The following is a 15,716-nucleotide window of genomic DNA, read 5'->3' as shown; positions in this document are numbered from 1 at the left end:
CTTGCCTTGGGCCTTTGGGAAAGTGTGAAATACTAATGGAAATAAAGTAATACATTCCAGAAAGACTTTATCCTAAAGGCTCAGTATTGTTGGCTCATATCCTAACACACGCACTTTTTTCTCTTCCATACTGCAGGGTGTTGGTTTTTTGTTGTTTTTTTAACAGCAGCAAACACACAAATGCAGGGATTGTTACACAAAGGAGTTCCATGGTATGATCAAACGGCTACCTTGCCGTCAAATTGACATGTTCCACCCTGCTTAATGGAACCCTGGCCATGTCGAACAAGCCAAGTTCAACAAATCTACCCATTGTTTAGAAAGATTTGGATCTAGGATTCTATACATGTGAATCAAACATCTGCTTCCCTAGAAACACCTCATTCTCATCTCATATCAAGTTGCAGAGCAACGGGTACTGGATTACACTTTTATGGCGGAGACAAGCTTGCAGTAACCAAAGAAGTGAATTCCAGGACTTGTAGTAAATCAGCCAAGCATGGATTGATTTGAAGAAAAGGTGAACCCAACTGGGTAACCTCATCTGGCAGTGCAGCCCCATAAGACAGATTAATTTTTATATCCCCACTCTCAATATTTATTTGATTAGATACCGCTGAACATTTTCCAGGTGTTTTGGGGTAATTGCATATTTCAAGGTTTATTAAAGATAGCAGAAGGTGCCCCTTTCTTTCTGCCACCTTTTTAACTGAACTTAGAGGAAAGAAACAATGGAAACTTATAGAAGAGCATCATTGTACAAAGTCAACATGTTCTGAACAATTTGTTCCATTCCCATATAAACAGAGCCAGCCCACCCATGAGGCTGGGTGACATGGCTGCCTCAGGCGGCATCCTCCCAGGGGTGGAATGTCTGTTCTACCGCCCAGCTCTGCTGCCAGTCTCTCCAACCTGTAGGGGCAGAGAGGGACTGGTGGCAAAGCTCTGGGGAATGCCTCCCCTCCTGCCGAGTCAACGAGAGGGGAGGTATTCTGTCACCCAGCTTTGCTCTGTCCCCTGCTCCTCCCACCCCATGGTGTGTTGGGACTTTGCATTGGATTCTGCTGAAGGGAGTAGCTAATGCAAAGCCCCACTGGCAAGTGTGAGGATCCAGAAAGGATCTTCCCATCCACTTCCCAGCAGGTAAGACTCCCTATGGAGTTTGCACTCCTATCACAGGGGCAACAGCAGGGCATTTTGTGTCAGCTACCGAAACATCTCAGGCCACTCCTGAATATAAATATAGCTGTGTTGGGCTGTGTTAGGTGTTGCAAGAATATCAACAGTGTGGTGTAGCATCAAAAACAGCACCACTCTATTCTACCTTGCTCAGACCACACCTGGAATACTATGTCCAGTTCTGGGCACCACAATTTAAGAAGGATATTGACAAGCTGGAGAACATGCAGAGAAAGGCAACCAAGATGATCAAGGGTCTAGAATCAAGCCTTATGAGGAACAGCTGAGGGAGCTGGTTATGTTTAGCCTGGAAAAGAGGAGACTGAGAAGAGAGATGATAGCCATCTTCAAATAGCTAAAGGACTGTCACATGCAGCAAGCTTGTTCCCTCCTGCTCTGGGGAGTTGGACTCAAACCAATGGATTAAAGTTACATGAGATTCCGACTAAACATCAGGAAGAACTTCCTGGTGGTAAGAGCTGTTCAGCAATGGAACAGACTCACTCAGAGTGTAGTGAACTCTCTTTCCTTGAAGGTTTTCAGCATAGGTTGAGTGGCCATCTGTCATGGATGCTTTAGTTGAGATTCCTGCATTGCAGGGAGTTGGACTGGATGACATTTGGGGTCCCTTCCAAATCCAAAATTCTATGATTCTACGATACTATTTTAAATGTATAGTGCAGATGGGGCCTTTGTCTTCTGATACCTGCTTACAAATCAGCTCTTCCTTTTGCTTTTATGTTCAGCTAAAACCAATCCTACCCAAAACATATACCTAATTTGGTTCTTTATTTTCCTGATCTGCATGGTCTTTGTGCTTCTGCTAACCTGGAAAAAGTATGTACTGCATGAAGTGATAACACATGGATACTGTATCAGCTGTTGCACTCAATCAAACTTCCATCAGCAGATTCCTTTGGTGGACTGGGAGCTGTACAGATTGGATGCAGATTCATGTCTGGATGTGAATCAGCCATGCATCCAGATGCAAAGGATCCAATGGAACCCTCATCTGTGCTGCCAGAGTTTGAATGAAGACATGTGCACTTCCATCAGTACTGCCATGGTGATGGGAGTGTGCATTTCCACCCTTACAGTACTAGTTATGTGTCATGTCTGAATTATTCTGTCTTGTGGTGTAGCTGCTTCACTTTTTGAATGATTTTTAAGGTTGTTGGAAATTTCAGTGGACTCTTGTATCTGCATAATCTTAGAGGGGGGTGGGGAAATGTGTGAATTATCCTTCAGCTCAATTTTAGTTTATAACCTTCAACACCATAAAATACTGATTTGACTGACCCCTTCTTTACATTCAGTGGTTTCCATCAGATATAGAAAAACAAATCATTTTTCTTGCTTTGCTATGTTATTCCCATGGAAGAAGTCAGCTAGTTTGTTTTGGGCTTTTCTTTGTTACTATGATGAGTAGAGATGACTCATCAAACACTGGAAGCAGATTAGTGGAATAAGAAAATATTGTATTTAACTTGGTAACTTTTCACAGGAGAATTACTTTTGTACAGCCTGGCACTGAAAAGGTTGAGTGGGGTGTGTGGGAAACCAGACTTCAAACCCAAAGCCTGCCAGTTCAGAATACAAGTGGAACAACAGCAGCAAAAATCAGGGGTAAGCCATCTAAATACAGTACAGTAGGGGTGGGTCCAGTCCGACCCTACGGCCCTGTGCCTAATTGGTTTGCAGGCCAGTGCCCACCCACTCCAGTGATCCAGAGCAACCGGAGGAGGGTGGTACCAAATGACCCTCCTCTTCTCCAGCCATGTGGGAAGATGGTGGTCCCCCGCCTGGACCAGCCACGGCCACACCATGCAGCAGATGCCACCACCCCCGAGTCTCCAGATGAGCGGATATTTCTGATGTTATCCAGGAGAACTTTCTGTGTTGTTGTAGGGGCAATGAAGAAAGCTGCTAAGATGCTAACCACTAGACCTCACGGGATTCCACTCCTGCTTATGAGAAATGCATGCAAGCCAGAACACTAATGTAGAATTCTTCAGATTCCTAAATATTTTGTGTATCACTGAGTCTACAAACTTTGTCAGAGACAAATAGAAGAATCTGGAAAAAATTCTAACGGTGTTAAGTGTTATTATTGGCGCCCTTGAAAAGCTGAATCAGACTATGATTTAGGACAGGATAACTGAGCTAGACGGACCTCTGATTTGACACAGAAGGAGTACTGTCACAAACCGCCAAAAGCTCTGCTAATAAATGGGAAATATATTCATTTGCTTTTTTAGAACAGTGTCATATGGGTGCAGACTTGGAATAAATAAGCACCCCCAAGCTCTTGATGCACTTTTATGGAGTCCTGGTGGGACCAAATGAGTTCTGCCAAATGACATAAAATGAAATTTTATCCGGAAGAAGAAAGGCAACACTGCCAAGTAATATAATCTGGAATATTTATCATCTCCTTAAATTGTAATATTATGCAGCATAAAAATGACATATTTGTCTAACACCTACTTAATTACTTCATAATTGTTAAGGAGTTTGGGCTAATGTATTCCTACACAATATTCACAACTTTATTTTTAGCAGCAAATACGATACAAAACCCCCCACAAGTTTAGGATACATTATTAAATTAATTATTCAAAGCACTAACTTTTCTTGTTTTGCTTAATTCAAAATTGTCCTTTTAAACAGGATGTGAACTTTCCTTTCTTACTTTAAAATGTTTAAATCTGCCTCTTTCCCTCTTTTACTGTTGCAAAACACTAGCAGAGCAATCCTTTGCATAGGGATTGCGGGGGGAGGTGCTAGATGGGGCACTGGTATTCCTCTGCCAGCCCTACTGGACTTCGTTGGCCAACTACTGGTCACTGCCTGTGGCCCCAGCTGCCATTGTAGCAGAGCTATGACTGTAGCAGTGGCCCTGCCATGCTGTAAAATCCCACCAGGCTGGGGCAAGAGAAGAGTGTGATTTACCCCCTATTACCACCATCCTATGTTCTAGTTACTGCCATAAAAGTTTGTAGTAAGCCACCTATCATGATGCTAATATCCCTCGTGGGCACCATTCGAATCCCATAAGCTTATAGGCGGTACTGTTTGTTGATTTTGTCGGTGTGTCATTTTGCATTTTCTAACAATGGACCTTGTCTGCCATTTTGCTGCACTTGCCAAGAGTTTTGACTCACTGTACTGCAGCTTTTCACACTATGCTTTGGATTTCACCATCCTGAATGCTTAGGTGGCACCTGCCCATTTGTCTACATCAGTGCTGACCTTGACCTCAAAGTATTTATGAACACAGTAAATACTAGCACCAGTTCCAGCACAGATCTCCATCATTTATCCCTATATTTTGCTTCCTTTAAAAAACAAACAAACAAAAAACATTCCCTATCAGAGAATGTGTCCTCTTACTCCATTTTCCTCTGGTATCTTTGCCTGGGACTTCATCAAAAGCTATCCAACTGTATTATAACTACAAAGTCTCCCCTATTTACATGTATGTTACATTTGTCATTTGAAAGAAATGAAGAGAGTCCTGAGCCACTTGCTGTGAACAGATACAGTTCAAATTGTGTCAACATGTAAATACAGAAGTACAGTGCAGCCAAATAAAGATATGCGGTTCATTTAAATCATCCCGAATAAAGAAAATCATCCTCCAAATAAATCAACAGTCAGCTCCTTGGGAATGTCAAGGAAGTGTACAGCTATAATTTTTAACAATTATAACAAAATGCATTACTCAAGTGCAGCTCAAAGCAAAGTACGGAACTGGAATATATTCCACATACTAGGGCTGGAGGTGGAAGGCCCACATATCAGATTACAGTGTAGGCAACTGCCAAGATGCATAACAAGAGGGATATTTAAGATACGCCATTCATGGGTGGCTGGGTAAAAGCATGCTCCTAATTTCAGCCCAATAATACATTTCTATCCCCTGATGGAACGCTGGCTTTGTGAGGGGCTTTTGAACAAGGCACAGGTTTAGGACATCCTACTAAACCCATGCTGTTCGGAATCTTCTTAAAACATCTGAATAGAGCTCACAAGTCAAATGGAATAGATCACCAACAGTCATTATCCACTTTGAAATGAGTGTCTTTGGTCACCAACAATAGGATTATTATAAGCTTTACAAGAGTGTTCCAACAGCCAGTCCAAAGCTGTGGACACCTCTGGGCAGGCAGCGACGCTGGCACGGCTTTGGATTGGCTGCAGGAAACTCCTGGAGCCAATCCGATGCCTCTGGGCAACACCCCTTCCTTCCTGCTGAGGTGGCTGCGTATGGCCAAGAGCTGAGCGGGAGGAAGCGACGGTGGTGGGGAGGCTACCTCCACCACCCAGGCCAGCAGCATGGGCTCTGCACCCTGCGCACATCTGGCCAAGGCCGATGACGCTGCTGAGGGCAAGGCGGCGTTGGTGCCTGCGGCATGAGTGGCGGCAGGGGGTCCTTTGGGGAGAGGGGGGTCCTTTCGGGAGACGGTGGGTCCGGTCCTCCACAAGGTATGAGGGACAGTGGACCAGCCCCCTCCTGAAAAAGTTTGCTGACCCCTGCATTACATTGTACAAGAAATCTAGTGATATATCTGGGCTAGTTTTATTAATGCTTTTCTTCTAAATATAATAACATTTTCAGTATTCTTATTTCTATACTTGCGACTGCAATTTGTTTTAACTGTCTTTAAATCTGAATTTTAAATTCACCCCGGGACCTGCTGTTGAGGGAAAGGTAATAAATTTATCATCATCATTATTAATGATAATAATGTAATCCAGGAAGCATAGTTCTATGGTCTCTGAACGTTCCCATTTACTCAGCTGAAAATACATCCAACCACTAATCAGGAGAAGTCAGTTTTATGTTCTATATGAAACTTAGTATTAATAATAATAAATAAAAATATGAAATACGATCACTCTCCAAACATGTGCATAGACATGTGGGACAGATCATATAAAATACTGAAGTTAGCTTTCTTATTAAATCTTTTATGGCTCTCATAAATGCTTGTTTTCCATGGCACACAATGCCTTCTGACAACTTTGCCACACAAGACCATTTTGTTTTATTCCAGAAACATTTTTTTTACATTGTTTTAATTTGCTTTAATTATATACATGCCATGGGAAAGACATCATTTGAGAGAAGGCTATAACATCATTTGAGAGAAGGCTAAAGAAGCTGGATCGGTTTGGTCTGGAGCTGGAGGGTGGAAAAGATAAAGGGGGACATGCTTGCAATTTTGGAATATTCAGAAAAATAAATGTTCTCAGTTGAGCTTCAGCGGCCCAGGACAGAAATTCACCACGTGGAGTGGAGTAGCTATTTTATCTTCCCTTTTCATTAACCAGGACTCACACAGCATTCATTTCTTCTGGTGTTGAACAGAAAATGGTTGTGTGAGCAAGTGAATTCAAGTTGAATCCGGATATCCCTGAAGTAATTACAACTTGGGGAAGAGGAACCTTTATCCCTGATTATTATTATCAGTTTCTTGTCACTGATGGCAAAGTTCTGCAGTGACAAAGTTCTGCAGCTTAATAGTGCTCCTGAGTCCAAGAGCTGTTCCAGGAATTTCAAGTTGCAAATAGGCCTGGGAATGGTTTACAGTACACCAACACCATCTGATGAAAAGGCTGCAACTCTACTTTTTCAGGGTTTGCACTTTACCTCTACCATACATGTAGCCTCAAGACGACTAATATGTTTGGTGTATGATTGCACAGAACTGTAGATCTTGAACACAGGGACCATCTAGTCCAACCCCCTGCAATGCAGGAATCTTTCACCCAATGTGGGGCTTGAACACACAACTCTTTGATTAGGAGTCTCATGCTCTGCTGACTGAACTATCCCTCAGGGCCTTAGCTAACTGTTGGTGAGGTTCAGATGGATCTTAGCACATTACAAAAATATTGGACCCCTTCAAAGTCTAAAGGTGCCAATTCTAATTTCTAAAATACTTACCGCCTTTAAGACCACATGCTTGTTCCCTTGTTCCCCATCTTCCATAATAATCTTGGTAACTGAGGCAACCATCCTGGGTTTACTATCCATGAGCCATCTTTAAACTGCAAGGACATGTTGGCCAAAGCTCAAAAACTGGAACTCAAAAACTGGAACCTCTAAACTTGAGTTCAATTGTATTACAAGTTTACCAAGTTTTTGCTGAATATTTTATGTGTGAATTTAACTTACTGTAGACCAGATAGTCACATAATGCAAAACCCACACTATTTTAATATGAATTTATTTATATTACGGAAGTAGGAAATGGAGCATTCCAACAATCCGTCTCTGGCATTCATACAAAGGAGAAATAACTTTATTATGTACTCTTAATTCCACTCTGGTCAAACCCTTCTGCAGTCACACCCTTACTCTATTTCTTACTTTTGTTACTTTTGTTGTAGACTATCCCTTGCTCTGAAAGTAAAATGGCAAAGAAAATAAGTTTGCATCATGCCAGTCTGGCAGACTGTAAAGAAAATCAGAAGGAAGTGCATGAAAAAATCTTAGTTTTCCTAAAACCACTTCAAAAAATACAGCAATACAGAATAATTTTTTACAACATTCACTTTAAAAAACTGCAGCCTCAGCCTCCTCCCAATCTATTTGTTTTAGTTCGCTCCTTGCCTAATTTAAACAGTATGTGTTTTATAGTTAGCAATCCAGATTGGTAATCCAAGCTCCTTTGGATTTGGTTTGTTCTGTTCTGAGTCATCTTCCAGTTGTTCCATACTTAACAGGGACAGGTCATCACCTGGACAGAAACACTCCATAGCCAGATGAACAAATGACTGTTGTGCAGCCTGAACAGACTGCCTAACAGACTGTGAACTGTAGGTCTTTTCTGCAGAGCATTTACTGGTGGCTCCATAACTCTGGCTCTCACTTTGTTTCCAGCTGTTCCAACAGAAGTAAAACAGTTTCCATTTTATTAAAACAACCTTGCTGATACTAACATGAGTGAAAGGAGAGTGCTTCCCCACTGCCCGCATTCATGCTCCATGCTAACTTTTGTGATTCTTCATATGCCACCACACATACAGGCACACAAAGATATCATTTCCGTTTTCAGTGGAATAATATTTTGGTACCCACCCTGCTTCAGACATGCCTGCACACCCAGTGCACAAATGTGTGGATTCAGCCCTGAAATATACGTAATTACTGAAGCAGCCACCAGGTGGGAGGTTTCATTTATGGATAAGAGAACAATTTACTTGGAAATGGTCCACAACAGGAAAAGGTTCCTTCATATGTCATGTTTTATTAGACTGCATATCTGTGAGTACACCCATGTCTTATAATTTTTGTAATATACGTAGAATGATGGTAGCCACAATAAAAGTTACAGACAAGGGGGGAAAACTTGCATCTTAGATGTGAATACGTGCTATCGTCATAACTTCAGGTTCCTGACCTATGCGCTTAGGAAAAAAAGTTTAGAGCCAAAAATGAACTCCATGCTCTTCTCATGATCAAGTATGTTACATTATCTGTTGCGAGTTATCCTAACACTGCACATAATTATGAGCAGCAGAAGCTGACGGCCAGCGTTGTTGTTCAGCAGAAGCTATATCAGACATGATCTTAGAAGCCCTAAGCTTAAAACCAAGATGAGTGGGCAATGATAAAACTACAGTAACAGCGAAACTAGTGTACACAGTTATCAGAATGAATGATAAGGATTGTGAAATGGACTGCACATCTAAAGTGTCATAAACAACAAGTTTGTTTTCAGCTGCTTTGGTGATACTGAAAACACATTTCTAACTTTCTACAAGGAGGAATTATACTATGGGAATACAGTATGTCAACAAGTGATTCAATTAGCATATTTTTGATCCTAGGATATGGCCTTTTAAAATACAAGCTTGTGAATTGGATTAATATGGTATGAAACGGGAGAAACAGCCTTTTTAAATTTGCGCTCGGACACATCATGCTATGACAACATTAACAGCTGAAGATGCAGGCAATATTGAGCAGTGTAACAATGCAGTGGTTAAGTTCTTTAAGATGTTCTTGCCAAAGTGCTTACTATGGCTTTAAACTCAAATTGGCTTTCTCATTGGACTGAGGTTTCAATGGACATCTTTCGCATTGGCCAATGACTGTCTGAGTGATTGTCTCTGGCAGTAAGAATGGGGACTTGCATATGACAACAAACTGGGACAACTTGAGCTTTCATTCATTCCCTTGGAACTTGTTTGACTCTCCACATGAGGCTCTCCTGCTGGCTCAAGGCTTCTGATTCTACCCCCTTCCCCCAAGCTGTGTTAATAAAAACAGAACTCAAATGATGCTCACTAGTTGCTGGTAGCTTCCACATGAATGGAGTGACAAGAGGCTTTTATGTGCTGTATATCCATGCAAATCAGCTGTTATCATAATATTATGAAGTGGGTAGCTCTCAGTTGCCAAATGCTTAGTTAACAAAGCACAAGTTCTGATTTTAGTTCACTCATTAACCCACTACTTTCCTAAACCTCAGCTAAGGACAAAACTTCCAAGCAAAGTTAAATGTCAGATGTTCCAAGAGGAGGCTACCTGTGCTAAGTCTACAGCAGCACATGCAGACAGACAGGCACTTTTAAAGGCAAACAGACCTATTTCATCAGGCACCCTAGTCCACAAAAGCTTGTGCCACAATAACTCCGTTTGTATTTACCATACTTGTACAAGAGATTTTAGAAGAGGCATCTTGCGAGGTAAGACAGGCGCAGACACTCACCAATTTCAGTTTTCAAGGGTTATTGAAATTGACACCCACCCCCTAAAAAAACCCCAAGCACCAACGTCTTACCTTCCCGTGATGAATTGACTCCTGGACGGGGTGCACATGGGCTGGACGTAGTAGTTCTCCAGCTTCACCCCTTCCGCCGCCAACTTATCCAAGGTGGGCGTCCTGATCTCCGAGCCATGGTAGCCCACGTCCCTGAACCCCTGGTCGTCCGCCAGGATGAAGATGAGGTGTGGCGGAGAAGGGGCGGGCTCCGCTTCGGGTCCTTCTTCCAACTTGGCCGTCGCGCCCGCGCTCTCGGGGTCGCCAGCCGCGTCCCAAGCCAGATAGCCGTAGGTGAGCAGGCTGAGCACGGAGAAACCGGCCAGCAAACCCCCGGCTAGCATTTTCCCTCGGCAGAGCCGGGCCAAGAGCTGCACGCCCCCTCCCCGCCTCTCCCGGGGGGAGGCAACGGGCCACGAAGAGGCAAGCCGTCAAGGGGTCCCTCCGCGGCAGCGGCGGCGGCAGGGCGAGCCCATGCTGACAGACGAGGTCGAGCGCAGCGCCCTCTGAGGGGAGAGAGCGGCCGTCGGGGCAGCCTTAGGCGTCTCCAAGCATCCCCAGGTGGCCGGGCAGCCTCCAGCCAGCGACGCCGACCGCTGCCCGCTACTCCATCCTAACCCTAGAAGAGGCACGGCCCCCGTCTAGGCGAGCGGGCACAGGCGGCGCCAACGCTGCTGCCGGGAGGGAAGCGCGGGGCGCTCCATCGGCTGCGTCTCCCCGAAAAAGGCGCCCGCTTTCCTGGTGGGCGCGAAGGGGCGAGCCCACAGGACGCCGTCCTTCCCTCGCTGCAGGAGCGCCGGCGAGCAACTCTCGCTCCGCTCCCTTTCCCTCCTGCCGCCTCCCTCGCCCCCACCCATCCCGGGCGAGCAAAGCCAAACAAAACGCCGGCCCGCCTCAGCCCAGGCGCACGCGCGCGCGCCTCCCGCTGGAATTGACCGGCGAGGAAGGCACTGGGCCAGCCCCGAGGGGAGGGCGAGCTGAATGGGCTCTCCCGGGTTCCCACAGCTGTCTTGCTTAGGAGAAGGGAGACTTTAGCCCCAGGCTTCAGCCTTGGAGCGTATCAAGTAATAAAGGGTGCCTCTGAGAAAGTACAGAATGCACCCCGCCCTCTTGTCTCTGTCTTTCCTTCCAAGACGGATCTGAGGATTTTCAGGTCACAGGTGGACACTTCTGAGCAGGCCTGAAATAAATTCAGTACCGGAACTAGAAATAAAGTTCTGGAATCTGGCGTGATCCTGTAATAATGGCCAGAGTCCTTCCAGAAGTCGATAAAATCTTTATTTTATTCAGTCCTGAAAGTTTAAAGAATCCTGGGGTTTTTTGCATATGGCCACCCTGAAGGGAAAAATAGATATATGTCGGAATGCCATATGCACGCTGGAAGAATAGCTGCAAAACAATCATTTAAACCAGTGGGGATGGAACCACAAGACAGCAGGAGACTGTGTGTAGGAGAGCATATAAAACTGCAAAATAAAAGGAAGCCATATTTATTATGGGGTGTGCTAGGGGTGGAGAGAATAAGATGAGCTAGAGGAATCCAAAAAATAAAATGATAGCACATGGGAATGCATTTATCATAAACAACAAACACAATAAAGAAGGATTAAATTTACAGAAGTCCAAAACTTGGGCTATTCACTAAGCAGTGTACAGTCAGGTAAAACCGTTGTAATTGACCATAACATCAGCTGAAAGATAAAGGAAATCGCTAAGTGCTGGAAGTTTAATAAGGAAGGAGACCACCTACTCTCAGCTAAGAGGGAGTTTCACAGAATTGGGACCACAACTGAACACATCCTGGTGGATACCAGCTGTCCAAGCCATAGAAACCACAAGCAGTGATTCCCACACCTCCCAGACTTCAGTGATTGGGCAGAAATATAAGGAATCAAGTGGTCCTTAAGGTATTCAGGATAGGTGTTGTTAAGGGCCTTGTAGAGAACCTGACCTGGTAGCATGTGGGCAGCCAGTGCAAGCTTTTAAAGTATCAGTTACCGTATTGGCCCGAATATAAGCCGCACCCACAAATAAGCCACACTTAAAATTCAAGGGGGAAAAAGAAAAAAGTCAATACCCAAATATAAGCTGCTCCCTTAAAACTGGGTTATAGGTTGAAAATCGCTGCGGTTGGTAGAATTGTAACTCCAAGCCAATTTAAGCCTTTGATCTTGCAAGTCCGCAAAAGTTACCGTACAATCGCAAATTGCTATTCAGTTGCTACAGTTCTGCAGGCACTCACGCCCGTACATGGCAAATGTAGAAGAAAATCCTACAGGTTAATTGCACAACAGTCTCAAGCTCACAAATCGGCAATTTTTTTTCCCCATTTCATTTTACCGTATGTCTGTTTCAGCAGTGAGATCATAAAACTCAATTTTTGTAAGACACTGAGCCTCTTGTGCTTGCCAATCAGAAGGTCAGTGGTTCAAATCCCCATGATGGGGTGAGCTCTCGTTGCTCTGTCCCAGCTCCTGCCAACCTAGCAGTTCGAAAGCACACCAGTACAAGTACATAAATAGGTACCGCTGCAGCGGTTTCTATGCGCTCTGGTTTCTGTCACGATGTTCCATTGCGCCAGAAGTGGTATCATCATGCTGGTCACATGACCCGGAAAGCTATCTGTGGGCAAACGCCGGCTCCCTCGGCCTGAAAGTGAACTGACCGCCACAACCCCCTAGTCGCACTTGACTGGACTTAACTGTCCAGGGGTCCTTTACCTTTTTACCTGTGCTGTAAAGTGTGCAGGCAATGTATTGGTTGGGTCACTTTGTATAGATCACGGGTGGCCAACTCTCAAGAGACTGCAATCTACTTTCAGAATTAAAAACTGGCAGTGACCTACCCCCTGTTTTTTGGGGGTTCAGCTCAAAGTTGCTGAACTTTTTTAGGGGGAGGAAAGCCCCATTTTGGGGGTTTGAAAAAAGCTTTGGGGGGGAGATCCGTTTTGGGGGGTGTTAAAGGCAAGGGACAAAGGGGTAAAGTCACTCACAAAAAGGTCGCAATGGATCAAAACAGCAGCACATAGAAAGCTCCGTTTTCCCTTCCAGAGACCATAAAACAATGTAGGGCAGGGCGAGGGGGTGCGGCAGGAGTCAGTTTTAGCGACGCTAAGGAAAGGGAGCCAGAGATCGACCACGATCTACTAAAACCTTGTGGGGATCTACCAGTAGATCGCGACCGACCTGTTGGACATCCCTAGTATAGATATTAAGTGCTCAAGAAAACCTTTGGTTTAAGACAGTTGTGGCCAAACTAGCTAACAGGACCAGTGGTCAGGGGAGATGGGAATTGTAGTCCTAAAACAGCTGGTGGGCCAAGTTTGGCCACCACTGGTTTAAGATCAGATTTAAGGTGATCTCATGTTGCCTCCCCAAGCCAAGGGAGTCATTCAGTTTGTTCATCACCATTCTTTCCTTGTGCTTCTGCTGTTCTCAGATGATTTTTTGACTCTGTGGTTGCATAGCTGTACATCCAATGCATCCTGCTGACATTCCAAACAACTGAATCACCACTGATGTCCCTTCCCCTTCTACATGTAGATATTCACATGATTTTACAAGCCTTTTAACACCTCTTGTCCATGGTTTTCAAAAATCACCCTTCCTTGATTTATGAGTAGGATGGGCGAATCTGTCTATTTTGGTTTCTCTTATTTCTCCTTTTTTACAATCTCAAGTTCAGTTCTTCACATTTCCATATCAGCTTGTGATTTTTTTTTAAGTCCTCATGAAAATTCATCCATGATTTTCTCCTAATATACAGAGTCTCGTATAAATTTTTGCCTAATATACACATTTCTGTAAAGCAATAGTTCCTAATTTAATGCATTTTTACGTATCATTTTCACAAATATATGCATTTTTATGCACACTTTAGCCTAGTATATGCATTTTTGTACAAATTATTTGGCTGGGAACCTGCATTGCAAAACTTGGGCAAATGCAAATTTTGAAGGATGGCTGTGTTTTGCTTCATCTATTTTTTTGGGAATTACGGTAGGTAGCTTCACCTTTAAATGTGAATTGCATTATATTTCTTCCCCACCCCAACTTATGAAATACATACTTATTTCCAAGGGAAACATGCATAGGATTGTGCTCCACATATGTCTGCAATTTTTAAAAAGGTTTCCCCCCCCCCTGTTATTCTTAATTTAGTTGGCCATGCCCATGTTCCAAGCCATAGAGTTACAATTTATTTTATCTCCATAGCCATGCCCTTACAAACATGGTGTTATTTTTCTTTAGTTTACTTAGTACACATTGCTGGTGCCATGTCTCTTGACAGGCCATTTTAGCATCTCTTTGTAGAGGTTTCTTTCGTTGCAAAAATATTGTTTGCAGTATTTCAAATACCACCACAAAACCTGGAAAATATGAAAGCAAAGGATCTATTTTCAACCACAGACTGGCTTGATTTGCTGCCTCCCATTTTGGTGCCATTGAAGAATATGCCTGGAAAATGTAACTTTAAAATATTAGCAACTTGGTTTCTTAGAAATGTATGCATACATCAATGCTATTTCGTTGAGATGAAGTGCTCTTCCATGTAATCAAATGGCCTTGACTGGACCTGATTGATCTTATACACCACATATTCTAAATCTCTTCACTGCAGCCTTTCTTTCTTAACTGATCATATAAAGGAGAGATTAAGAGCATGAGTTATGAGATGGAAATCTCTGGTTGAAATCTGAGGTCAGCCATGTCTACTGTCTAACTCTAGGCAAGTCACTGTCTCTCAGATTAAGCAGCCAGGCTCTCATATACAGATAATAATTAGCCTCCATCTTTCTGAAAGAGCTGCTGTAAGGATTAGTTTGTTGGAGCAAAAACAGCAGAGAACTGTGAAGTCTTGAAAACTTAAGTTTTATAGTGGCATAAGCTTTTAGGGACTAGCAGTCTGATCATTTAGCAAAGGTGTGAGGAACTGGATCTGGTTGTTGGGCTGGATCCTTATCTCCCCCACCCACAATGAGCCAATGGCCACTCACCTGATATCACAGTGAAGCCAGGCGACCCATTTTCACCCTTCTCAGTGCACTACACTTTGAAGCCCCAACAATTAGTGATTGTCGGGGCTTCAAAGCATATGCGCCAGTTGATCTGTTAGTGCTTGCAGAGAGTTAATACTCTGAAGCCCTGATGGTCAACTGATTGCAAAAAGCCAGGCAGGGCACTATGTGCAAACCTTTGCTGACCAGCTGATCACTGTGTGTGATGTGCGTGGCTTGGCCAAAATGCCCTGGCAGGCCTAATTAAGCCTGTGGACTGGAGATTCTTCACTGCTGACTTAGGGAATACGCTACATAAATGCTATGCATGAGGGTGATAAAACAGCATCCAGAATCACTGCACACCGAAATAATGATAGGCTCATTATCATACTTCATTTTCTTTCTCAGTGGGTGAGTTGAGTAGAACTTTTGCTTGAGTTGTATTTATATTCTATTAGGAACTAACCTTTTCATTATTTTACAAAGGTGCTACTTCTCCAAAATGAATAAATCCACCCCATGCTGTGAAAGAAGAATCACAGTTCAGTGACAGAGCACAGGCTTTTTCTGCAGAAGGCCAGATTCAAATTCCAGCATCTTCAGGTGAAAAAGTATCAGGCAGCGGGTGATGTGAAACTTGAGGTCTGCCTGAGGCCTGTGAAAGCCACTGCTAACTGGAGCAGACAATACCTGGACCATAATCTGATGTGATACAAGGTAGCTTCCAATGCTGTATGCCAGGGGTAGGCAACCTAAGGCCC

The 15,716-nt window shown here is 43.7% G+C and overlaps 1 protein-coding gene across 1 annotated transcript in view; it reads right to left on the bottom strand.

Annotated features, from left to right (window-relative positions):
* Positions 1–10,839, bottom strand: part of ARSJ (arylsulfatase family member J) — a 32,723-nt gene extending 21,884 nt beyond the window's left edge. The window contains exon 1 of the mRNA XM_083571399.1: positions 9,978–10,839. Within this exon, the coding sequence (XP_083427525.1) occupies positions 9,978–10,300 (323 nt within the window). The 5' untranslated portion in view covers positions 10,301–10,839. The remainder of the gene's footprint in view (positions 1–9,977) is intronic.
* Between the last annotated feature and the right edge of the window lie 4,877 nt (positions 10,840–15,716).

Source organism: Podarcis filfolensis, assembly GCF_964270895.1.
Source record: "Podarcis filfolensis genome assembly, chromosome: 9".
Lineage (NCBI taxonomy): Eukaryota > Metazoa > Chordata > Lepidosauria > Squamata > Lacertidae > Podarcis > Podarcis filfolensis.
This window is presented reverse-complemented; position numbering and strand designations above follow the sequence as displayed.